Source organism: Phyllobates terribilis, unplaced genomic scaffold (genome assembly GCF_046119375.1).
Source record: "Phyllobates terribilis strain yellow unplaced genomic scaffold, ASM4611937v1 Scaffold_11__3_contigs__length_659146591, whole genome shotgun sequence".
NCBI classification, from domain to species: Eukaryota; Metazoa; Chordata; class Amphibia; order Anura; family Dendrobatidae; genus Phyllobates; species Phyllobates terribilis.
In genome coordinates this window covers 510,823,416-510,848,645 of record NW_027362771.1, presented here as the reverse complement: position 1 = coordinate 510,848,645, position 25,230 = coordinate 510,823,416, and the positions used below count along the sequence as shown (strand labels likewise).

At 43.2% G+C, this 25,230-nt stretch overlaps 1 protein-coding gene across 1 annotated transcript in view; it reads left to right on the top strand.

The window, feature by feature from the left end:
* ANTXR1 (ANTXR cell adhesion molecule 1) overlaps positions 1-25,230 on the top strand; it is a 214,380-nt gene that overhangs the window by 176,603 nt on the left and 12,547 nt on the right. Inside the window, exon 17 of the mRNA XM_073653634.1 lies at positions 16,965-17,045. Coding sequence (XP_073509735.1) covers positions 16,965-17,045 — 81 coding nt within the window. The remainder of the gene's footprint in view (positions 1-16,964; positions 17,046-25,230) is intronic.

The window sequence follows — 25,230 nt, the reverse complement described above, 5'->3', positions numbered from 1 at the left end:
CGTCCTGCACTCACCGTACCCCCTGGGATCCCTTTTGTAAAACGGAGCCTTTCTCCTCTGCTCACCTCCTGGGCCTCTGTTACTAGGCCCCACTTGTGGAGCAGAGCTCCTGAAGAGACTCTGCTCCCCTCCTCTCCTTACAACTCACTGACTGACTGTCCTCACTAACCTGCCACCCTAAGATGGCTTCCCTTTAAATACCTCCTACAATGGTGCTCCCCTACCCTACGTCCTCCACCCACACCCACTACTGGTTCCCTCTCTCTTTGGTTCCCCCCACTCCATCCAGGGACAGGGCTCAGCAGGAGACACAGTGCATCTTGCCCTTCCAGCCGCCCTGGAGTAGTGTAGTGTTGAATGCGGGTGTTGGGGTTCTGGGCAGCACTCCCTCCTTACCTTGAAAGAAGGTGACACCACACCTCTGGGTGAGGTGCAGTACCTCTGTGGCGACTGAACCCTCAGGGGCGCCACAGTGGCATAGTTTAAGACCAGGACTAATGGTGGCATAGTTTAAGACCAGGACTAATGGTGGCATAGTTTGTCCCATGCCCATGCTGAATTTGCACTGTGGTTGTATGTTCCGGTCATGATAAAAAAATCCAGAATTTTCTTACTTCAAGAACATATTGGTGTTATATGTAATAAGCTTCTAAGCTGTATTTGAGTGCAAGTGTAAATCCTGGTCTCCTGTCTATCTGTAGCGCAACCTCCGAAGCAGCTGCTTGGAGGCTTTATATAGCAGTACTGAGCAGTGAGTCTGTGAATCCAGCACTGGGGTGGTATGAAACACTAGAAAGCCACAGCATGGTCTCTTTGACTCTCTGCCTCTTTTACTCTCTCTAACTCTGCTCCTCCTTCCTCCTCCTCAGAGATTCCTATGAGCAATATATAACCTGATTCCTCAGTTAGCTGAAAATACCTCTTATCTCTCAAGACAGAGTTTAGCAGTATTTCACAGAAAATGATGATTTGTGTAAAATCTATTGAAAAGACAGGGACTATTTTAAATATATCTGTCACCAATTTTTGGGGTGTACTCAGAATTAGTTTATCATGTACCCCTTTATGGATGTCTTGGTAAATAACATCTGTTATTAAAGGGGACATCCGGAACTATTTCTTATTTTTACAGTGTGTCTAAGAACTAATTGGCAGATTGTTACTACCTACCTGCCTGTTGTATCCGGTGCCAATCTCCACTGGCACATAGCAATCACAGAGCGCTCCTGCCGGCGATTCAGCGGCTTCCACTGACTTCACGTCGACAGAGCAGCAGCTTCTCTTCTGCTCTGCTCCATTGATGGGGCGTGATTGCTGACATCGGCAGTCTTGTCCCGTCGACAGAGCAGACTGTAAGAAGAAGAGCTACTCTGTTGACATGGAGCAGCTGAATCTCCGGCGAGAGCGGTCTTTTTCATCAATTTTCATGATGAAAGGGAATGAGTCTAAAATTTTGGCTATTGTTTAAATTATTCTAAAGCTGGCACTGCCATGAGGGCTCTGACTAGTGAGACTCACCAGAGAATGTCAGGGGCTATGAACTCTACTCTACTAGGGCTAGACAATGGATGCTTACCGTTACAATCTTACTGGAAACCATGTGGCGTCGGCTGGATTGCAGACTACATTAGACTCTGTCTTCACATAATATTGCTAAGTTACAGTCACAGATCAAAGCTTTGTCCTAACGTAACAGTGATAAAAGCAGAAGCAAATACAGCAAATAGCAGGTAACCATCGCCCAAATGTATTGACTTGCAATTTTCCTTTTGATAAAAACAATATGAACTTTATTTTTTAAATGGTTCAGTCTGATAAATGTAGTGAAGCCAGAACTATTATCAGACTTTTCCCCTATATAACCCTGCCCTGAAAAGATTTCAGACCACAAAGTTTAATGTATATTTTACTTCCCATCTGGGCAGCATTATACGGCATACTGAGTAGCTATCTTTACCTTAAATTTTAAGGTCAAATTTTCACTGCTCTATCTTGTGATGTCTTACTCTTTTGTGAGCTTGTTCTATAGTAGCGAAGAACTGAGTGCTAAGTGATTGAGCATGTATTCCCATCTCGTACATTTATGGCATATATTTAGGATACGCCATAAATGTTTCTGGTTTCACAGGATCCCGTATTTTTTTCTTCAGATTGCGTCAATGAAGAGGTGGCTACACACATGTATCTCTCGCCATCCATTTGTAAAATAGTTCCAAAAGTTACGATGGAAGCATGTGTTTATCAAAACATTTTGGCACATGATGTGATATGCGATTAATGTATGACTTGGGGAAAAAAAACTTTAAAATGTAAGAAATAGTTTTTTGTGTGAATATTGCAAGTTTTTCCACTCAGTTGACTTTTAAAAGTTAACATCGAATAACTTACCAAACCAAGAAAAGATAACTATTGGCGATATATATATCTATTCAAATTTTAAAATGTTATAATAGGTCTTGAAACATATGTTGGCCATTTGGTCGAAATTCCAAAATTAGAGATACCTAACAGCGAATAGTTAGAGACGAGATGATTGCTTTGTGGAACTCCATAACATGTCCAGGCCAGTGCTCTCTGGCCGTGGACAGGAGGTGCGCGTATTTCCTTATCCCCTGGTATCCCAGGCTTGACTTGTTATCTGGCAGATGTCATGTACAGGTGATGTCTACCAGCCTGGCGAATCATAAGCTGAGCTTGGGATCTTGCAGGGTAAGGAAATTTGTTACTGATCTGGATCGTGGACCAAGTCTCGCAAAGCGATCTTCTCATCTCTAACAATAGTGCTTTGAAAAAATAAACATTGGCCGTCTTTTGTGAAAACCTTTCATATAATTAAGATGTCACCTGAATTGAAAGAGGAGAGCAAATCGCCAGAAGCCATGGAGATATATTTAAGTATGAAGCAGATTGACTATCTGTGGGCATATATAATATAGAGGCAGGTCTCGTTCTGGCTTAGTTTTGGAAAAGTTGACTCATACATTTTGCTATATCGGAACTTTATTGTTAAAAAAGAAGTTGGGAGAGGAACTCGTCCAAGGTTCATGGAAAAAGAAGAAAAAATCTGACCCATCTGTAGAAGGTGCCCAAACCAGGCAAAAAATTGGGAACCATCATGTAGCCTCCAACTCTAAAATTATGCAGAAAATGCTAATAACACTGTCCTTGAGAAGGAAGCAGCAAAATCTGCTGTGCATGAAACGGACAGTCAAAGAGAATCTACAGAGGACGATGGGGAGGTTGGACAGCAAGAACTGCTTGAAGCTGGTCAGATAGCAGAGTATGTGATCTTCTCAGGCCACCCCGGAGCAAAATGTGAAATGTTAATCAAGTAGGTCACTCTATAAATATGCAAGGATTTCACCAGTACTATTTCATCTTAAACAAACAACAAAAATTGCAGCATGTCATGTATTTACACACATGAACCATCGTTGTATATTTGTGTTTGTTTTGGTCGCATTTCCTTTTAAGTTCCTAAGTCTGACTACAGGACTACACGACATACACCGGGAGACAAGCATAAACTGTTTATCATAGGCATAAAACATTACAGCTCTCCTAAGTCTTACAACATTGTTATTATAAATGAAAATTAAACCTAAAACCACAGGGCTAATAATACCGGAGCTACAGGGAACACACACAACTCGCAAACATTTCAGATTTTAAATGTGTTCGAGAAATAGCTCTTGTCGGAGCCAAGACTCGGAGCATCTTTCGCTGTTACACAATTGATTTGTTATTATGCGGTGAATGATTAATCTTTAGACATCATAAAATTCCTTTATTTCCTTCTTTGGAATTTCATTGACTTTTTAAACAATATATTATTTTTGCCATTAATTCTATACAGATTTTGAGTGTGTTTTTTCACACAAAGGGCAAAATATTGCATAGCTGTGAGTATCTTTAGCATTTATTACTGTATATTAGTGGGTGCGATTGAAGGACTTCTCGAGCCTGAGATGAAGAATTACACAGCCTGAATGCCATCAAGCTTTTTGTCTTCCCTGCTGACAGGTGAATAGTGCCAATGAAATGCTGAGTGTAGGGGCTGAATTACATCGAGTTACTAGGTATATAGGTAATGGTATTCTAACAACCATTGTCGTTTCTATAAATTTGTCAGCCAAAATGTCCTAGACAACCAGTCTAACTCAGATTCAACTTAAACTGTGGTTAATTGAAAATTGACACCAAGATGGACCAAGAACATTTGCCAGGTCTTAAACAGCCTACTTAACGGGGTTGTCTGGCCTTAGGCTACACGTCAAGAGTCACACTATGTGACTGCAGACTTGTGAATCCTTACATCACATGCACTGAGCACTGTGAGGATAATCCAGTGCCATCACCGGGAGCAGGCGATCATGCGATTTGCATACTTCTGGCCACATTCCAACTACACTGCTCAAAAAAATAAAGGGAACACTTAAACAACAGAATATAACTCCAAGTGAATCAAACTTCTGTGAAATCAAACTGTCCACTTAGGAAGTAACACTGATTGACAATCAATTTCACATGCTGTTGTGAAAATGGAATAGACAATAGATGGAAATTATTGGCAATTATCAAGACCCACTCAATAAAGGAGTAGTTCTGCAGGTGGGGACCACAGACCACATCTCAGTACCAATGCTTTCTGGCTGATGTTTTGGTCACTTTTGAATGTCAGTTGTGCTTTCACACTCGTGGTAGCATGAGATGGACTCTACAACCCACAGAAGTTGCTCAGGTAGTGCAGCTCATCCAGGATGGCATGGCAAGCTGTGTCTGTCAGCGTAGTGTCCAGAGGCTGGAGGCGCTACCAGGAGACAGGCCAGTACACCAGGAGACGTGGAGGGGGCCGTAGGAGGGCAACAACCCAGCAGCAGGACCGCTACCTCCGCCTTTGTTCAAGGAGGAACAGGAGGAGCACTGCCAGAACCCTGCAAAATGACCTCCAGCAGGTCACAAATGTGCATGTGTCTGCACAAATGGTTAGAAACCGACTCCATGAGGGTGGTATAAGGGCCCGACGTCCACAGATGGGGGTTGTGCTCACAGCCCAACACCGTGCAGGATGCTTGGCATTTGCCACAGAACACCAGGATTGGCAAAGTCGCCATTGGCGCCCTGTGCTCTTCACAGATGAAAGCAGGTTCACACTGAGCACATGTGACAGATGTGACAGAGTCTGGAGACGCCATGGAGAGCGATCTGCTGCCTGCAACATCCTTCAGCATGACAAGTTTGGCAGTGGGTCAGTTATGGTGTGGGGTGGCATTTCTTTGGAGGGCCGCACAGCCCTCCATGTGCTTGCCAGAGGTAGCCTGACTGCCATTAGGTACCGAGATGAGATCCTCAGACCCCTTGTGAGACCATATACTGGTGCGGTTGGCCCTGGGTTCCTCCTAATGCAGGACAATGCCAGACCTCATGTGGCTGGAGTGTGTCAGCAGTTCCTGGAAGATGAAGGCATTGCAGCTATGGACTGGCCCGCCCATTCCCCAGACCTGAATCCGATTCAGCACATCTGGGACAGTCTCGCTCCATCCACCAGACTGTCCAGGAGTTGGCGGATGCTTTAGTCCAGGTCTGGGAGGAGATCTCACTGGAGACCATCCGCAACCTCATCAGGAGCATGCCCAGGCGTTGTAGGGAGGTCATACAGGCACGTGGAGGCCACACACAATACTGAGCCTCATTTTGACTTGTTTTAAGGACATTACATCAAAGTTGGATCAGCCTGTAGTGTGTTTTTCCACTTTAATTTGGTGGGTGACTCCAAATCCAGGCTTCCATTAGTTAATAAATTTGATTTCCATTGATGATTTTTGTGTGATTTTGTTGTCAGCACATTCAACTTTGTACAGAACAAAGTATTCAATGAGAATATTTAATTCATTCAGATCTAGGATGTGTTATTAGAGTGTTCCCTTTATTTTTTTGAGCAGTGTAGATGTGTCCAACATTGCTCAATACTCTGACATTGAGTGAGGCTATGCACATCTAGTTGGCATGTGACCGCTTGTATCCAAGTCGCATACTTGTGGTCACGCAAACGCCACTGGCATCAGAGAATCCTCACAGCAAGTAGTGCGCACACTGTGAGGATGCACAAGTCTGCATAAAGAATTGTTTGGGGGTCAACCTCTTATTTATGGAAAGTTGAAAATTGATTAGGGCAGTTGTACTGCCATAATACTACACAAATAATTCTGTCGTAGGCTGTGTGCCCACTATGCGTTTTTTAAGTGTTTCCGCTGCAGAAACGCTTAAAAACCGCTTGGTAGAAGAGCTGCCATGTTCCCCAATGATAATCCGCATGTACTGTGCACATGCTGCGGAAATTTCCGCTGCAGATTATCATTGCGGAAAAATCCACAGCACTACCAATTATTTTGCGGAATCGTGGCGTTTTCGCCGCCATTGACTTTCATTGAATCGCATAATATCCGCATCACTACATGTGCACATGCGGATATCATGTGGTTCAATGTGCGGATGGTACCCAGGTTTGGAGAAGAGGATACTCTCCTCCAGACCCGGTGTAACAGGCCAGATTAACCCCCCGCCCAGAATATACCCGGGGTTAAAGTGGATAAGGCCAGATTATACCCCGGGTATATTCTGGCCTAGGCCAAACTATACCCCGGGGTATAAATTGGCCTAGGCCAGATTATACCCCTCCGGGTCAGAATATACCCCAGCTGCTGTAGATCAGATTTTTCAGGTTTTTGAAAACCATTGAGTGATATACTCAATAACGGGACTCCAGGCAGCGCACAGGTGGGCTGAGACAGCGCGCAAGGGGGGGGGGGGAGACAGCGCGCAAGGGGGGAAGAGACCGCGCAGGCCCCCTGTGCGCTGTCTCTGCCCCCCTGTGCTCTGTCTGGGACTCCCTGTGCGCTGTTTGTGACCCCCTGTGCGATGTCTGGGGCCCCTGTGTGATGTGTGATGTCTGGGGGCCCTGTGCGATGTCTGGGGCCCCGTTCTTGAGTATATTAAAGATTAAAGTATATTAAAGATTAGATTTTTCACGTTTATGAGCACCATTGAGTGATATACTCAAGAATTACATAATTTTTCAACATTTTATTGTTTAAAACTCTAAACACACAGACTTTTGCTTCTTCAACCAGAAAACAATTTTTCAACATTTTATTGTTTCAAACTCTAAACACACAGACTTTTTTTTTACTTCAACCAGAAAACCTTGATGGTTCATAAAAAACTTGACTGTTCAGGATATAATAAAAGTCATAACATTCTGAAACTTCAACTTATAAAGGTACCTTTACATAGGGCGACTATTGGTTCCAAAGAGGCTTTCGGCTGATAATCGTACACATGGCTGGTGACAGGACAATACAATATAAACGTTCAAAGGTAAACACTGATAACAACATTAAAATGATCATGCTTGTCTTCAACATAAAGTGCATGTTCTGTTGTTGACTGCACATTGAAGCTTGCAGGATAGGTCAACCAATCCATGGTGTCACCGACTTTTGTGTGGATGACAATGTCACAACTCATCAGATTTGCTGGGGCCATGATTTCTGCATCAGTTGCCCAGACTCCATCACGAGAAATGCCAGAGGTGTTCACATATTCATTCACATCTTGATTAAAGTAGCCCTGTAGTTTTTTGGACAAGTCAGTTTTCATGTGGCGGGTGACTTTAGTTCTGAGAAGGGAGTAGTTGTCCTCTGTTCCTGTCAGGATATACAGTAGCTGATGGCCCGAAAGTAGCAGTTCCCATCACCTTTGGTATTATATGTTCGCCGTGGTTGTCCAAGATCTCTTGTGCATCCAAAGTACACAACCCTACTAAACGTAAGGTCAAGAGTGGTGGTAAGATACTTCCTTCCTGAACCTGGTAGTGGGTTGAAAGTCTTGCTTTGCTTGTGTTTCTGTGTGTGTAAGTAGACTGGGACAGTCATCAGGGGACTGGGGTGGTAGAGAAGTCTCTTCATCCTGGTAAATCTTAAGGTTGCTTGCATGGTAGGTGTTGCTTAGTATCTTGCCAGTCCTATTGTTCTTAAGTTTTACTCGTCCCTTGGTTAAGGATTCCACAACTAAGTATGGTCCAACCCAGTGTGGTTCCATCTTTGAGCCCATGCGATGAATACGACATTGATTCTTGATATAAACAATGGTGCCAGCAGTGATTTCTTTGTTGCTGTTATGTCGGCGATCAAAGGGACACTTTTGGTGTTCCTGAGCAGAATGGATGTTGGTACTTAAAGTTGAGTGGATCCTGTTATGAACGGTTGTGAGTGTATTTAGCACATCAGGGTTGGCATCATCTGAAAGAGACATGACATCCACAGTGTCTTTCGCTGATGGATGAGGTCAATAGTCAGCTTAGCCTTTCATCCATACATGACCTCAAATGGAGTGCACTTGGTTGAGGCATGCACAGATGTGTGATAGGCAAACAAAACACCAGGGATAAACTCGTCCCAGTTGGTTCCTTGGTCATTGACAAGAGATTCTTTGAGTGTTCGATTGACACGTTCCCGCTGGCCATTTGTTTGTGGGTGGTAGGCAGATGAAATGTGGTGATTTGTTTGAAAATGATCCATCAGGTTGTCGATGATCGAGTTCACAAAATCTCTTCCCTGGTCGCTAATCAAAGTGTCCATACAGCCTAAGCGGTAAATAATGGTGTACAAAAATTTTGCTACTGACATGGCACTCTTGTCTGGAACAGCTGTTGCTTCAGTCCACTTGGAGAAATGATCAGTGACAGCAACTATATATTTGTTGCCGTTTGATGTTTCCTGAAGAGGACCGATCATATCAATCCCAACTAAGCTCCATACTTTTCCAGGCACTGGTATACTGTTGAGTGGTGGATCTCCTTTTTGCTCATTTTGGGACTTGTGACAAAACATTTTTGACAGGCTTTGACATGTTGGTGAACATCGTTCTTCAATCCCTTCCAGTAATAACGGTCAGAACTTTTGGCATATGTTTTATCTCTGCCAAAATGGCCACCAGAAGTTGGGTTGTCGTGACAGGCCTTCAGGATATTTGTCAGTCGGCTTTTAGTGAGAACCTCCTTTTTTCCATAGTAAATAATCGATATGGCCTAGATGTTTGTCTAAACTGGGACTTGGCATTTGAACATTTCTCTGGAGCTAGATCGTAGATCCACTGGGGGTACTTTTGTTCTGTTGCAGTGTAGAATCTCAGAAGCTGATCATATAATTTTGGTCTTCCATTGTTGTCAAAATTGGGAAACTTATTTTTTTGTTGGAGGTGTTCCAAGTTTACTTTATATACCTTATCAGGATAGAATAGGAACACACACTGGAGAACTTAAAGTGCATATCTTAGAGAGCAGGGAGAAACATACATAACAAGTTACAACACATAACATTAACTATGCACTGATGGAACTGCACCATCTACTGTCAGTTCAATGTAATGCCTCCAACACATGCTGTAAGTCTAGTCCACCCATTCCCATGCACTAGATTTGCTGCTGATTTTCCACAGGGAAAAAAATCAGCAGCCAATCTGCATCAAAATCCGCATCCCAATGATGTGGATTTTTGTGCAGAATCACAGCAGATTTCTCCATGTCACGTGGAAGAGGGAAATCTGCTGCAGACCGCATCAAAATCTGTCAAAAGCCGCATGAAATGGTATATGGTTGGTGTATGTGCATCTATATATACTGTAGCACTACAGCAGCAAAAACACCAGATTAACCCCCCGCCCAGAATATACCCGGGGTTAAAGTGGCCTAGGCCAGATTATACCCCGGGTATATTCTGGCCTAGGCCAAACTATGCCCCGGGGTATAAATTGGCCTAGGCCAGATTATACTCCTTCAGGCCAGAATATACCCCTGCTGCTGTAGATCAGATGTTTCACACTTATGAGAACCATTTAGTAATATACTCAAGAACAGGGCCCCAGGCGTTGCACAGGGGCACCAGACGTCGCACAGGGGCCACAGACATTGCACGGGATTGAGTGATATACTCAAGAACGGGGCCCCAGACATCGCACAGGGGGTCCCAGATAGTGCACAGAGGGGCAGAGACAGTGCACAAGGGGGCAGAGAAAGCTCACACGGGCCCTGCGCGCTGTCTCTTCCCCCCCTTGTGCGCTGTCTCTGCCCCCCTGTTCGCTGCCTGGGGCCTATGTGCAACGTCTGGTTATTAAGTATATCACTCAATGGTTCTCAAAAGCATGAAAAATATGATCTACAGCAGTTGCGGTATATTCTGACCCAGAGGAGTCAATTTATGCCCTGTTGTATAGTTTGGCCTAGGCCATAATATACCTGGGGTATATTCTGGCCCAGAGGGGTATAATCTGGCCTAGGCCACTTTAACCCCGGGTATATTCTGGACGGGGGGGGGGGGGGGGGGTTAATCCGGCCTGTTACATCGGGTAGTACCTGTAAAAAAAAGAATAAAATAAAAAATATACATTATACTTACCTTCTGATGGCCCCTGGTGTCCTTATCCGATCCGTCCGGTGTCCCCGGTGTCTCGCAATGGTCTAAAAGGACCTGCCATGACGTCATTTAGTCATGTGACGGGTCACGCGACCGCTGTCCAATAGCTCCATTATGTCACTGTGACAGAAGCTGTTTGTTGTTTTGCAGGTAGTAATGGGCCACCTTTCCTCTTGAGCCCCCGTGTGGCTGAACAGGTTGCACCAATATGTCCGCCCCTGACTGCAGTTTCATAAAATGAAGATGGTATTATGAGCACTTCAAGACTCTAAATACCAGAGACAAAGCAGACACACAGATCTGTTTAGAGCCCCTCACAAACAATTACCAGAACAATGACCCAGCAGAGCAAAACTGTTTTAATTTAAGGGCTTCTTACAATCAGTAAAAGTCTTTGATCTGAAATGTAATACTGAAGATCCATGCCACAGAAGCCTTCATACAGGACCTCATGTGACATCTTCTCAGATTGTAGCTAGTATATCTTCAGTGTACAAGAAGCAGTAGAACTCTTTTTTGGATGACTCTAAGCAAAGTCATCTCTTGAAGATTCAGGGCTCCAAAGCTGAAAAAGTAACCCCACCTACCATGTGCCATTTATAATACTAGTGTCTTTTTACTTTGTTTGGGGGTCCTTGAACATGGATTTGTCCACTACCTCTGTAAAAACCTCTTAGGCTATGTGCCCACGATGCAGAAATGCTCCGGATTTTTCTTGAGCGTTTCTGCATCTCCCTGGCAGAAAAAACGCATGCGGATTGTACATGCGGATTGTACATGCGTTTTAGTGTGACCTTAAAGAATGATAAAAAATAAAAAATAAATATATACTTACCCTCCGATGGTCCGCGCTGTCTTGCTTCACCGTCCCGGCTGCCGGCAGCGGTAGAGTGAAGGACCTGCCGACGTCAGTGTCGCTTGACCCGTCACATGACTCTGACGTCAGCGCAGGTCCTTCAGTACATCGCGAATTGCCGGCAAGCGAGGAGGAGTGCAGCGCGGGCCGCCAGAACGTAAGTATATATTTATTTTTTATTTTATTCTTTTTTTTTTCAGTTTCTGTGGTACCCGGGTCCAGAGTAGAGTCTCCTCTCCTCTAGACCCGGGTGCCATCCGCACATTGGAATGCATGGAATGCGCATCTACATACACAGTGATATGTAATTCATGCGATCTAATGCAAGTCAATGGCGGCGAAAACGCAGCACTTCCGCAAAATAATTGGTAGTGCTGCTTTTTTTTCCGCAATGATAATCCGCAGCGGAAATTTCCGCAGCATGTGCACAGCACATGCGGATTATCATTGGGGAACATGGAAGGTCTTCTACCATGCGTTTTTCAAGCGTTTCTGCAGCGTTTTTACCGCTGCGGAAACGCTTAAAAAACGCATCGTGGGCACACAGCCTTAGAGTTATGCCAGTGATACCTAGTACAAGTCCTGACAGAGTGCCCGTTACAGAGATGCCTCAGACCTCCAACACTCTGCCATTTGATATGAACCATATGTTCCCCATTGTTGACATCAAGCACAGCCCCTCCAGACTGCAACTTGGCAGCTGACTCTGCATCATGTGAACCTCAAATGTTTTCTTCTCCTCCTTGGAAACACAAGCAAAACATGTTATGGACACTACTGGATACAGAGCCAAAAGGAAGTTATGGAACATACCAAAACTTTCCAGAAACAGGAAATTCTACAGTTGACAACAAGGATCTTCAGAAATGGAAAATGTTTATAGGCTGTCAAACACTTTTTTTAGTGCATGTGGCATTGTTGAAGATAGCTACTTGATTATAAGTAGATGAGGCATTAAATTAACTCAGTATTTTTGTGCTGCTGTCCAATACTGTTCTCAAACTTACTAAGATTTTTCTTTGCAGTTGTATCTTGTCTATTGGAGTTCCTTAAAGAAAATATTTATTAATGTTTAGGACTGTGACCTGTAACATTAATTGGTGAATTTATTAAGGGTAAATTTATTAGGTGGCCTGAGACAGTGTAGAAAACTTTGGGAAACACCGGAACTTCTAAAGTGACCTGCATAATAATAATCATCTTCTTGTTTATACTAAAATTACAGACCATACTGAGCATGCAAAACTGTAAGATGTGCTAAGTAATTTGACCTGACTACTAAGTTTTTGGGATGTCCATTGCCTGCGAAAACTTCCCACTAGATAAACTGTTGATGTTGCTTACTGTAACCATCAAGCTCTGTGCATTAGTGATAATGTCACTCTCATCATTGTTGTGTGACCCTTAACTGCTGTACAACTATCCAGTTTGTAACCATCAAGCTCTGCGCCTCATTGATAATGTCATGCTCATCATTGTTGTGTAACTATTAACCGCTGTGCCACTCTTCAGTTGTAGCTATGAAGCTCTGCGCCTCATTGATAATGTCATGCTCATCATTGTTGTGTAACTATTAACCGCTGTGCCACTATTCAGTTGTAACCATCAAGCTCTGCGCCTCAGTGATAATTTCATGCTCATCATTGTTATGTAACTATTAATCGCTGTGCCACTATTCAGTTGTAGCCATCAAGCTCTGCGCCTCAGTGATAATGTCATGCTCATCATTGTTATGTAACTATTAACCGCTGTGACACTATTCAGTTGTAGCCATGAAGCTCTGTGCCTCAGTGATAATGTCATGCTCATCATTGTTGTGTAACTATTAACCGCTGTGCCACTATTCAGTTGTAACCATCAAGCTCTGTGCCTCAGTGATAATGTCATGCTCATCATTGTTGTGTAACTATTAACCGCTGTGCCACTATCCAGTTGTAGCCATGAAGCTCTGCGCCTCAGTGATAATGTCATGCTTATCATTGTTATGTAACTATTAACCGCTGTGCCACTATTTCAGTTGTAACCATCAAGCTCTGCGCCTCAGTGATAATGTCATGCTCATCATTGTTGTGTAACTATTAACCGCTGTGCCACTATTCAGTTGTAACCATCAAGCTCTGTGCCTCAGTGATAATGTCATGCTCATCATTGTTGTGTAACTATTAACCGCTGTGCCACTATCCAGTTGTAGCCATGAAGCTCTGCGCCTCAGTGATAATGTCATGCTTATCATTGTTATGTAACTATTAACCGCTGTGCCACTATTCAGTTGTAACCATCAAGCTCTGCGCCTCAGTGATAATGTCATGCTCATCATTGTTGTGTAACTATTAACCGCTGTGCCACTATTCAGTTGTAGCCATCAAGCTCTGTGCCTCAGTGATAATGTCATGCTCATCATTGTTGTGTAACTATTAACCGCTGTGCCACTATCCAGTTGTAGCCATCAAGCTCTGTGCCTCAGTGATAATGTCATGCTCATCATTGTTGTGTAACTATTAACCGCTGTGCCACTATTCAGTTGTAACCATCAAGCTCTGTGCCTCAGTGATAATGTCATGCTTATCATTGTTATGTAACTATTAACCGCTGTGCCACTATTCAGTTGTAGCCATCAAGCTCTGTGCCTCAGTGATGCTGCCAAGCTCTGTACCATCATTGCTGTGTAACCATTAACTGCTATGCAACTATTCAGTTTGTAATGTGTTTTTTATTTATTTTAATCAATCGTGTTCATTACACAGCGATACATTTTTGGTTTACTTTTGTTTTTACATAAAACAGATTTTTTTCCTGCCAAAATATATTTGTTATTTTTTAATACTTTAGTTAAAATTTTGTTCTACAATCAGTCCCCTACAGTAATTATGGCCCTCACTCCTGTAATAATGTCCCCATCCTGTAATAATGTCCTCTATCCTAGCCCTTATCCTGTCATAATGACCCTTTCTTGCTCCTATCCTATAGTAATGTTTCCCATCCTGTAATAATAGCCCCCATTCTGCTTCTCTTCACATACACATAAAAAAAACTCTTCCCAAGACGAGAATCGTCCTCTTCCTCCTCCATAACCGGCACAGGGGGATGGGGCGGTGCACAGTTGTGGCATCATGCAGTGCCCAAAATGAGCATACAAACGTCAGCTGCTTGCCTCTGATTGGCCAGTCGCTTGTATATGTATTGTGGTGCAGGGAGCCGATGGCTCTCTGTGCCACAAAACATTTCAACTGAATGTGCGCCCCCTTCCTCCCTTGGCCCTGTCGCGTTCTCACCCTCTATGACTGCAATCATTATATCCTGGGAAGGTCCGGTGCCCCATGGGCTTTGCTTTTAAGACCCTTGACCTAAATGATCCTTGTACTGCTGATTTTATGTTATCTCTTTACATTGGATACAACAGTTGCTGAGGCATTTCAGACAGGAGTCCTTGCATTTTATAAACAGAATACAGCCAGCAGTTTTTATATACTTAGTGCCTGGAAGCATGGGCGTACTCACCGTGGGGCAGGGGGGGGCAGCTGCCCCCCCTAGAAGCAAGGCCGCACGCCGCACACCAGGGCCGGCGTCAGCACCCGGCGCACTGGGGCAAATGTCAGGGCCCTGAGCAGGCGGGGGGGCTCCTCACCGTCAGCGCCCGCTCCCCCCCGCTTGCTCAGGGCCCCGGCACCTGGCACAATATTTAGCTCTCCCCGTGCCTTTGCAGCAGGTCCTGCATCCTCCGCGGCTGCTTCACTGTGACGTCTCAGGTCAGAGGGCGTGGTGACGTCTTTACACCTCGCTCTCTCCTGAGCAGTCACAGCGCAGAGCGTGATGAGGCCGGCGACGCTGAGGAGTCCGGAGCAGCGGCAGCAGGTGAGACATGAGGTGAGTATTCGATCCCCCCCACACACACACACCCTAGTTTTGATCCTGGGTACGCCCATGCCTGGAAGGATAGAACTCTACAACTACAAATCCCTGGATTTCTTTTTGATGAGAACAATCTATCTTTTTTCTTTCAAGTTCTGAAAGCAGAACTATTCTAAAATTAAGCAAATGTTATCCTATATATTCAGAAAGGGGAGCTCATAAAATATTTTTTCTATATAAGATGTTCATCCATCTGCCAAAGAGAAACTCAAGTTTTCACAGCAGGAGGGTTAAATATTAGCCTTTCCAGCATCTACTATTCCTAGCATTTGTCAGTCAAATGTACAAGAAGTATATAATGAAAAAGCATATCCTGAATGACCTCTAATGAGATTGAAAAAAAGCAAACTACTTTGTGGACAAAAGTGGTTAGGCCTGCTGCACAATCTGAGGTTCAAATCTGACCAAGGGCAACATCTGTACGAAATCCGTATGGGTTTCCATCCATATTCCCAATCAGGGTTCGACGGGCCCACCAGAAAACCGGAGACTCCTCCAGTGGGCCCTGGCTTTTCCTTCAGGAGAGTTCATAATGCAAACCTTGCGGGTGCTATGGGGCTCTTTAGTGAGGGAGAAAGGTGGGCCCTCAGAATCATATCCTCTGGTGGGCCCAATGTTCTTCAGTCTGACACTGTTCCGGATACATACTCATAGATTAATTGGCCTCCTATGACGTTTTCTCAAAGAAACCTTGTTAAAACTTGTGAAATATAGGCCTCCATGCATGTCTGAAATCGGTGGGATCGGCCAACAGTGTAAGATGTCTGGGATCTTGCCAACCCTTCGCCAGCAAATTCTACTAGGGGAGAAATGGATCCAGCACATTGGATTTCTGACAACCAATCCTTTTATTCTTCCAGAAATAAGCTGCAGCCCAAGGAGACTGGCAGTGGCTCTCTCCTAGAGAACACTGGAGCCTTTAACCATGCCAAGCATGTTCTGTATATGGGAGTGATGGCAGTGGTAGATGTCAGCCGAACGATTGTTCTCCCGACAACTATCTAATGTGTATCGTGACTTTAGATTATAAAAAATACTGGACAAGGACAGTCAAGTTGTAGGATAAGTATATAATTTAGGGGCAATGTGGGTGTCTTCTCTCTAGGAACAAGCTTCATCTTGAGCTTTTCTTGGAAAATTACTTTAAAGGGGTAGCCCACTACTGGACAACACATTCTTGACAGCCAAAGTGTCCAAAATAAAATAATGAAGAACAAAAAACGTACCTCCGACGTTGACATTGTTATGTCATGTGGCTGCTGATTGGCTGCAGCTGTCACTTCCAGTAACAATGTTATGTGATCACAGGGAGACACAGTGCCAATTTTTCATTGGACACTTTAGTTGTATAGGACAAGCCCTTTAAGGTGGAAATATACTTTACTGTAATGCATTTGGGTTACTGGAATAGGACTGAGTTGCCAGTACCAGGCGCAACCTTAATAACATTTATGGTACTCTGCTTAAATGCATAATGATGGGAATTAGAGATGGTCAAATGGTGACATACACATGACGTTGTGCCAGGCCTACTAATCAAAAGAGGTGGCAGTAGGTAGGAAGTGGCTCCCATCTGGGGGCTAATGAGGACTGACATTGCTGCCAGATCAAGTTCCTGAAAATCGATTTGCTCATCTGTAATGGGAAAGTAACGCTTGATGGAGAACATTCTGCATTCAGTTTGAGAGACATATGTTTAATATATTCGTGTATTTCTGACATTACAGGGAAAACTTGACGCTTTGTGGGTTCTCCTGAGAAAAGGATACAGTCGGGTGTCAATAATGAGACCGCAGCCTGGAGACAAGGTAAGGATGTTCTCTATGATATGTACATTAAGTTTAGAAAGTTGATGAGATAGGTCATTCTTGTCAACAGTATTATTTGGCTGAAAAAATTCCCAAAAACTGAACAACAAAAGAAACTGAGTTTATCAAAACAATGCCCAAAAAAAGTCTGGTTGAAAAGTTAGTTTTAGGCCACGTTCACACGTTCAGTATTTGGTCAGTATTTCACATCAGTATTTGTAAGCCAAAACCAGGAGTGGGTCAAAAATACAGAAGTTGTGATGTGTTTCTATTATACTTTTCCTCTGATTGTTCCACTCCTGGTTTTGGCTTATAAATACTGATGTGAAATATTGACCAAATACTGATAGTGTGACCGTAGCCTAATGCGTATTTTGTAGTGCAGCAGGGAGCATAATGCGATCCTTTTTCCAATGTAAATGCCTATTTACATGTTCCAACTATGTATCCAAAATTATTTTTACACTACTGCGATCAATCCATATCAATTAGAAACAATAGATTGTCATTCTTCTTCATTTACAATAACTATCAGTAATAGTAATTGACCAGGGAAAATGGGCCTTAAAACAACATCATAAATATTTTTATGTCAATTAAAAGATCTGTAGAAGAGCATGGTCTTGCTGCTTTCATCTCCCAAAACAAGTTTACACTGCTTTTGATGCACATAATAGTTCAATATGTCCAGGAACTGTCCTGATTTTCATTCTCTGTAACTTATCTATCCATTCTTTTTGAGTGGGCAGTTCCTCTTCTTCAGCATTCTGTCAGCACTATAGGAGCCGAGACTTCCTTTCTGTTCCTAATGTGCATTTGGCCAGCCCTTGGCCAATGGCTTATCTGCTCTCAAACGTAACACCTGCCTCTCTGTAATCCTTGCATACTCTGTGACTAACATGAGAGCAGTGGTTAGTGAGTTCTCCAGAAGGGAGGCGCATAGTAGCTGTTACTTTGGAGTGATTTTTTTTTTGGGGGGGGGGGGGGGGAGGGGGGGAGTAAGACAGTAAATCAAGTTGTAGAAAAAATACAGTGACCAAAAAAAACATTATGTCAGTTTCTGATTACGCATTCCTTTTAAGACTTGGAAAACAGTGGGTGAGATGCAACATAAATACAGTGATCGTCAGATTCAGCTATAACTTTTATAGAACGTCCTATATATACATTTTAAAACTATATAGTATCTTGTAGGATTTTAATTGTATTGTGCTTATAAATGTCATTTCACAATCTGCATACCAATGTGGTTGGGCACATCCACCCGCCAGTGGCACCAGGAACATATGATCAGCGAGGGTATCAAGTGTTTCACCCCAAGAAATCAGATATTCATGACCTATCCTAAGGATAGGCCATAAATATGAAAGTCACAGATAACCCCTTTAACAACAAAATTTCTTAAGCCTGTTGAAACTAGTGTATTTACTTTTAAAATCCATGTTACAATTGCTGTATAATTCTTCCGGAAAGCTCCTCATTGTCCCTCCTCCCTGCTGAGATCTCACACTGCTCAATACAAGCTGCAGCTGTCAGTCAGGCTAAGTAGATTGGATTTATGAGCTCTCTCACTTAAAGTGAGAGAACTCACTTTAAATGTGCAACTTTCTCAGTCTTGTGCAGATTTACATTGCCAATTGCACCCTATTAAATTATTTTTCAATGTTCACACGTTATGGAAAATTTCAGAGATCTGCAATAAATCCACAGACACAATTCACATGTGTCACTTGCTAATTTTGTTGCAGATTTTATCCTACTCTATTAGCTTTGAAGCAGGTGAAATTTTGCAATGAAAATCCGCATAAGAATGAACATGCTGCAGATTTGAAATCCGAACCATGCTTTTACTTTCATGTGGATTTTTTCCACATCATGTGAATGGGAGTTGGGAAATCCTATTTACTTGTATTGGACTGTAAATCGTTGCACAATAGTTACTGAAGAACCTTTTCTTTACTGCAGCAAATCCTGAACGTGTGAACCTAGCCTTATAGAATAGGATGAAATCCGCAAGAAACGCATTCAAATTCTGCTTTACAAAACTTATCATCACAAAAAGTTGACTGCGCTCCAGACCAATGCAAATTTGGAAAAGCAGTTGCGAGTAGCAACATGATTAATACCCCCTAACATCACATTAGTGACGACTTAATTAACTGTTTGACCAAATATAGCTGGATCATATTCCAATTGATAATTTTGTGCTGCCCCTGAATGATGGTATAAATATCGAAATGGCCCTTGGCAGAACAAAAGATCTAAGAGATCTATTAATTAATGGTCTTTATATTTTAAAATCTGGTGGCAGATCTGCTTCTGTGAGGGTTGTTATCTGCAATGAAGTAATGAACTGGGGTTATGAAACTCCTGGCAATGCGCACTAGTCTAAATTATTCTCCTTTGTTTGCAACTATTTCTGAGGAATCTCAACATGAGGTCATGGATAAATTTATGTGGTAGAAAAAAAAATACAATTCTGAGCACTTGGAAACTTCAGTACAGGAGTCTTGGAACAGACTGGGTGCTAGGGGAATTGCGGAGACTTTTTTTGGACAGTTAACTTATAAATTGTGAAAGTAAAACTATAAGATATACAACTAAAATACTTTTAGTGGTATGTTCTTATTGTCGGGATGGTCTTCTTTTTTGCATTTTTGGACTTTCCTGTCTCCATATTTCTCCCATTAAGCAATGTAAAGGTATTTACATACAACATCTTTTTCAGATAGGTCCACTCCGAAACCCGATGAAGAACCCAGAAAACGCTCAAAAGAATGAACATCTGCAATTCTATGTAAAACGACTTGCTCTTCATATGTGCAATCTTTTGAGAGTCTTTTAACAGCTTTCAGGTCTCCAAAAATGCCAAAGAAATAACCGGATCATTCTTCAGGCGTTTTCTGCTCTGAAGACGATCTATACTTTACAATACTTGACATTGTGAAGACTCAAAGGACACCTGGAAGACTACTAGGGTTTTTTTTGAGCATTTTGCCACTGTTTCTAGTACAAAAAACCTCTATCTGTTCCTTCCTTGTTGAATGGAGTGTAAAAAAAGGCTGCAAAATGCAGGTAAAAATGACACAACCAAAATGCTGGAAAAATGCTAAGAAAAAAAACGCTCGCGCCCAAATCTAACCAAAGCGCTAAGGAAACAAACAAAAAAAGAGTGCTTGTGTGACGCACGAAAGCCCTACTCTGGGAGATGGGGGACTCAGAGCCGGGTCCTATGTTGTCTATGGGGTGCAGTCGTGGCCCGAACCCGCTCCATGCCCAGGGCCGTCACATTAAAAAGGATGGTATGGGCTTATCCGGGTTGAGTGGCTGATCTCGACTACGCCACCTGTGGCACCTGATGAAGGCCACCAGCGCTGCTGCAGTCCGCTGAGGCAGGGTGTTATGGCAGCCGTCGTTGGTACTACTCCCCACAGGTAGAGCAGGGCCTCAGGGCAGAGAGACAGGATGGAGGGGGTTGTAATATAGGAGGTCTGGTGCTGCATAGTGCGTTGTAATGCAGAATAAAGAGTCTGGAGGCCTTAGGGGTTGACTTCCAGAGTTTTTACTCACGGTGGAGATTGCAGTTGAAAAGCTTCTCCCTGCTGCTTTCGGAGTTCTGCAGTCACCAGAGATGGGGGGGTCCGACAACCTTCGAGTAAGTCCAGTGTTCAACCAGGACCCCGCACCATAGTGTTCCTAGTCTTCAGACCGGGTCCTTTCCTGTCTGTGTGTGTGTAGATAGACCGGGTCTCCCTCTGAACTTCACTCAGAAAAAGGGAACGGGTGGCAGCTCCGCTCCTTCCGTTACCCGGTGGGATCCTCAGGGCCTACCGGGCTTTCCCGCCCAGGACGTAGAGTAGCAAGATCAGGTGTCGGGGGCCGGTACCCCTCTTGCAGCCGGAATCCCTCTGAATAGATCAGCTTGGCAAGGACAGGTGGCGTATACCGCTCCGTCTGCATCCCCCCCCGGGATCCATTTGCGGTGGAGCTACACTCCTGAGCTCCGGGCCTTCTTGGTCATGGTCCTTGACCGGGCTGAGACATACATTATCTGCAACCTGTCCCTCGACCCAAGGCCAGGATACGAGGGCCGTGTCTCCATCCTCTGCAGGTCCACACAGGATCCACGCTCAGGGAGGGAGATCACGATGAAAGAACCCAGAACCAAGATGGCTGTGTATTAAATATGAAATTTAAGTGTGACTAAAATGTGAGTCCTCCACCCTCACCCACTAATTGGTTCCCCTATCTCTTGGTTTCCCAGTCACCAAACTTACAGTAGGGGCAGCACCTGGTGCCTACTAGCCCCCTCTGGTGGGAGAAGTGTGGTGTTGGATGTGGAGGTGGGGTCCTGACCATCGGACTGTTCTTACCTCAAAGGAGGAACACTACACCCCATTAAAGAGGTGCAGCATCCCTGTGGCGGTCAAACCCTCAGGGGCGCCACATGCTCATACCCTTAAACTGATAGATTATTCTAATGGGATTTGATCATAAGAAAATTTGATTTGGGAGTAAAACAAAGGAGACGGTGACTTACATAGTTATAGGTTGAAAAATGACATATCTTCATTAAAAAGAATTTGTCAGCAGGTTTTGGTACCTCATCTGAGAGCAGCCTGATGTAGACAAAGAGAATCTGAATCCAACGAGGTATAACTTAGATTACTGGGTGCAGCCACTCTGATGCAATCAGAGCTTTTAGATTTAACAATGAAGCAGAGCTCAGGAAGCTAACCCCGCCCACACCAGGCTCTGTATATACAATGTCCATAGACAGCTGCTTATCACAGGAGGGGGCGGAGTCAGACTAGCATGCACCCGCTGCTGTGTCCGAGCTATGATAAGCTCCTGGTGCTAAAACAATCATTGCAAGCAAACAAAACCTCAGAGCTTGATGAGAGGCATCTCTGAAATCTGTGCTTTATCCCCTGCAGCATGTGGTCTTCAGATTATATAGCAAAAACCTGCAGACAGATTCCTTTTAAGTTTCACTTTTCTCCACCAGTTCTATATTCTCTATCGCTAGATTATATTTATAACCCATATTTGCCATTTGTTGCGAGAAAAGCATCCGGCCCTTATCAAATGCAGGTATAGTGTCTGCCATCACTACCTCTTCTGGTAGGGTATGCCTATCCCAATATGTAGTAGGTGTAATAAAAATAAGAATAGCCAATACCTTCAATTAGAAATGTAGTTCTTCTGATTCGCTATGTCGCTTTACCCATGTGCAGGGATTGCAGTAGCTTAGATATCTATGGTTAGGACCACTAATAGCTAACGAACTGTCACTATATGAGTGGTCATAACCATGGATACCTAAGCTACTGCAATGCCTGCACATGGGGTAAGCAACATAGCAAATCAGAAGAACTATACCACATTTCTAATTGAACGTATTTGATAATATTATTATTATTATACCTACTACATATTGGGATAGGATCTAGGAGATGGGAATACTCCTTTAACCTTATTTGGAAAGTAGCCTTTCCTATTTAGCTGCCTGAATCGCCCTTCTTCCACACGTAATGAATGCCCTGATATCTAGGATCGTAGCTAGCACTAGCTTGCTGACTGTATCCATCTGAATATTGGTCATTTCTCTTTCAGCTCATACTGAGACATAAAAGGAGCTGGCAATGATTATATTAAGAAAATTGACACATTTTTGTGCGTATAATAGAAGACATGCAGCTGCAGACATTACTGGAGGACTTATCAAGGCTCATAGAAGGTTTCTGAGCTGCACGCAGCTGAAAGGTCCAGAGAGGGCAGTAGAGATGGAAACAGCATGTAATGTGATGTGTATATGGAATATATTATAGAAAGGATCAAATAGACGCACTCCAGCACGATGATAAGAGACTCGACATAGTAAATCATCATGCAATGACCTTAAAGTCGCTCCAGCACAGTGACTACAAATATTATAGGGGCACCATGCATATAAGTGGGAAACCCTTTAATTCCCTGCCATATACAATACTTCTACAACATTTTGTTTTGCTGATTAGCAAATGAATTAGAATAGGAAGCTATGCTGAGAAGACATTTATTTTATATCTTTATTTGTTATGTGTCTCTTACGGTCTGGAGCCGCCTATGACTCAAAACATAAGGTATTGCAAAATGTCTGCTTCATAAAGCCGAAGACTGACAAAACATCACGTGGCTTATGTACGATTTATGGCATGCCACATTAGACGATTGACGTAAGTTTTCTCTTACAATATCCTCTACTTCTCCAGTTGACATTCTACATTTCTCAAGCAATTGAATAAGGAATCTAGTCTCCTAATAAAATGATGTGCTCGCTGACAATAAAACACATAGAAATGTGGCGTAAGCACTTTGAAAATACACCACATTTTTGGGCAATTCAAGGTTGAGCAAAAATTTTGTGAATTTTGGACAGTCGCCCACTGGAATAAGATCTGTTACATGGCGAACTGAGGCACACACCACCTTTAAGATGCGCCTGACTCATTAAGAGGTGTAAGCCTCTTAATGAATTAGGTGCTGCTGACTCTAACAGGTTCCCTCATCAATAATTGATGAATCAGGGCCATGCTGTGGTCCTAAGTCCAGAGGCCAACATGGTGCTAACATGCATTCTACCTGCACCCCTTACTATGGCAGGGTGATACACCCTGTCCAGTCATACCGGTGACACACCATCAGGGCCCAGTTCTACGAGATGGCCAAATGGTACAAGAGGAGCCAAGACTTCAGTGGCCCGGTGTTAATATATGTGGACAATCCTTGGTACCCCAAGAAACATTCATGTTCTAAAGATCCACCTGCAAAGCGTCATAGGTAACAAAAATGCCCCATAGATGCGAAAAAGGGACAGACATTGGGCGACTATTCTAGGGTGAAAGACACTGCAATCATGGCCCTGTTCCAATCTGCCATGTATATAAAACTTGTTGAAATACTGCAGTATATTGGTTAATGGATTATAGAAAATAAGTTCTTTACTTCTGTATTGGATTGAGCAAGTTTCTCCATATTAATTTTTCTCCAAATTCTCCTACTTTGCATCACTGGAAATAATAGCGACCATTGCGCAAACAAATGTTTTTTTTAAGACTATGTTGCCCCCTGTTGGAAATATATAGTCAATACAATTTAAATAGAAGGCAGCAGCCAGGGGAAGCGGGGGGGTTGTTATAGGTCATTATCTGTCACAGCTGCTTCCAATAACATCTGAGCGCAGGTCACATGGGGATTCCTGCGGTTTTCTCACATGTTCGGAAGCTCAACATTCTCCGTTCTCCTACATCATTAATGGAGTATTTTTACAGCGATTTAACTACAAAAGGGTAGGAAACTGGGATGAACAACATCTTCAGAGGCTACTTATCTTGTTTTTACGCTGGACTTAAAGCAAACAGATAGGAAAACAGCCTATGAAATAAAGGTAACCCTTTGTTTCCAGGTAAGTGCTTCAAGCCACGTTCATATGGCATATGTTTAGCTAGTCCGTATTTACACCACTACGTTCCTTCCAGGGCTGTGGAGTCGGAGTCATGGAGTCGGAGTCGGAGCCCATTTTGGTGGAATCAGAGTCGGTATAAAATGGACCAACTCCGACTCCTAAAATATATAATAAATTGGGTACAGTAGTTTTATGCAGTTTGTGGGGAATATTTTTTCATAAGAATTTAGGAAAGTTATGAAATGTCCTATAAATGTCTGTCTTATTCCTGATCTAAGGATCTAGACTTTTAGCTGAGATGAATCTGTGCTACAGTAAATTTATCACTTAAACATGAGCCATGTATGAGGGAGTCGGAGTCGGAGTTGGCGTTGGAGTTGGTGTCATGGAAATTGAGGAGTTGGAGTCGGAGGTTTGGCTTACCGACTCCAGAGCCCTGGTTCCTTCTACAAATACTATGGGCAATGATAGTTTATATTCAATATAATAGAATTGGCATGCACTTGGCAGGCCAGACTAAGCTTAGTCTAGCTCAGAGTTTAGATCCTGGCCGAGGAAAGGTTTAACTCTTACTTCCATCTGTAGACTGTTTTAGGTCTGGATCCACTTCATCTCCACCTTCATGCTCCAGCTACTTTTCTACAGTTTCAGCTTCAGAGTTGAGAGTGATGGAATTTCTTTTTAAGAGAGTATCTGGGTAGAGCTGAGTGAATAGAAGTTAATTCACTGTGAATATTA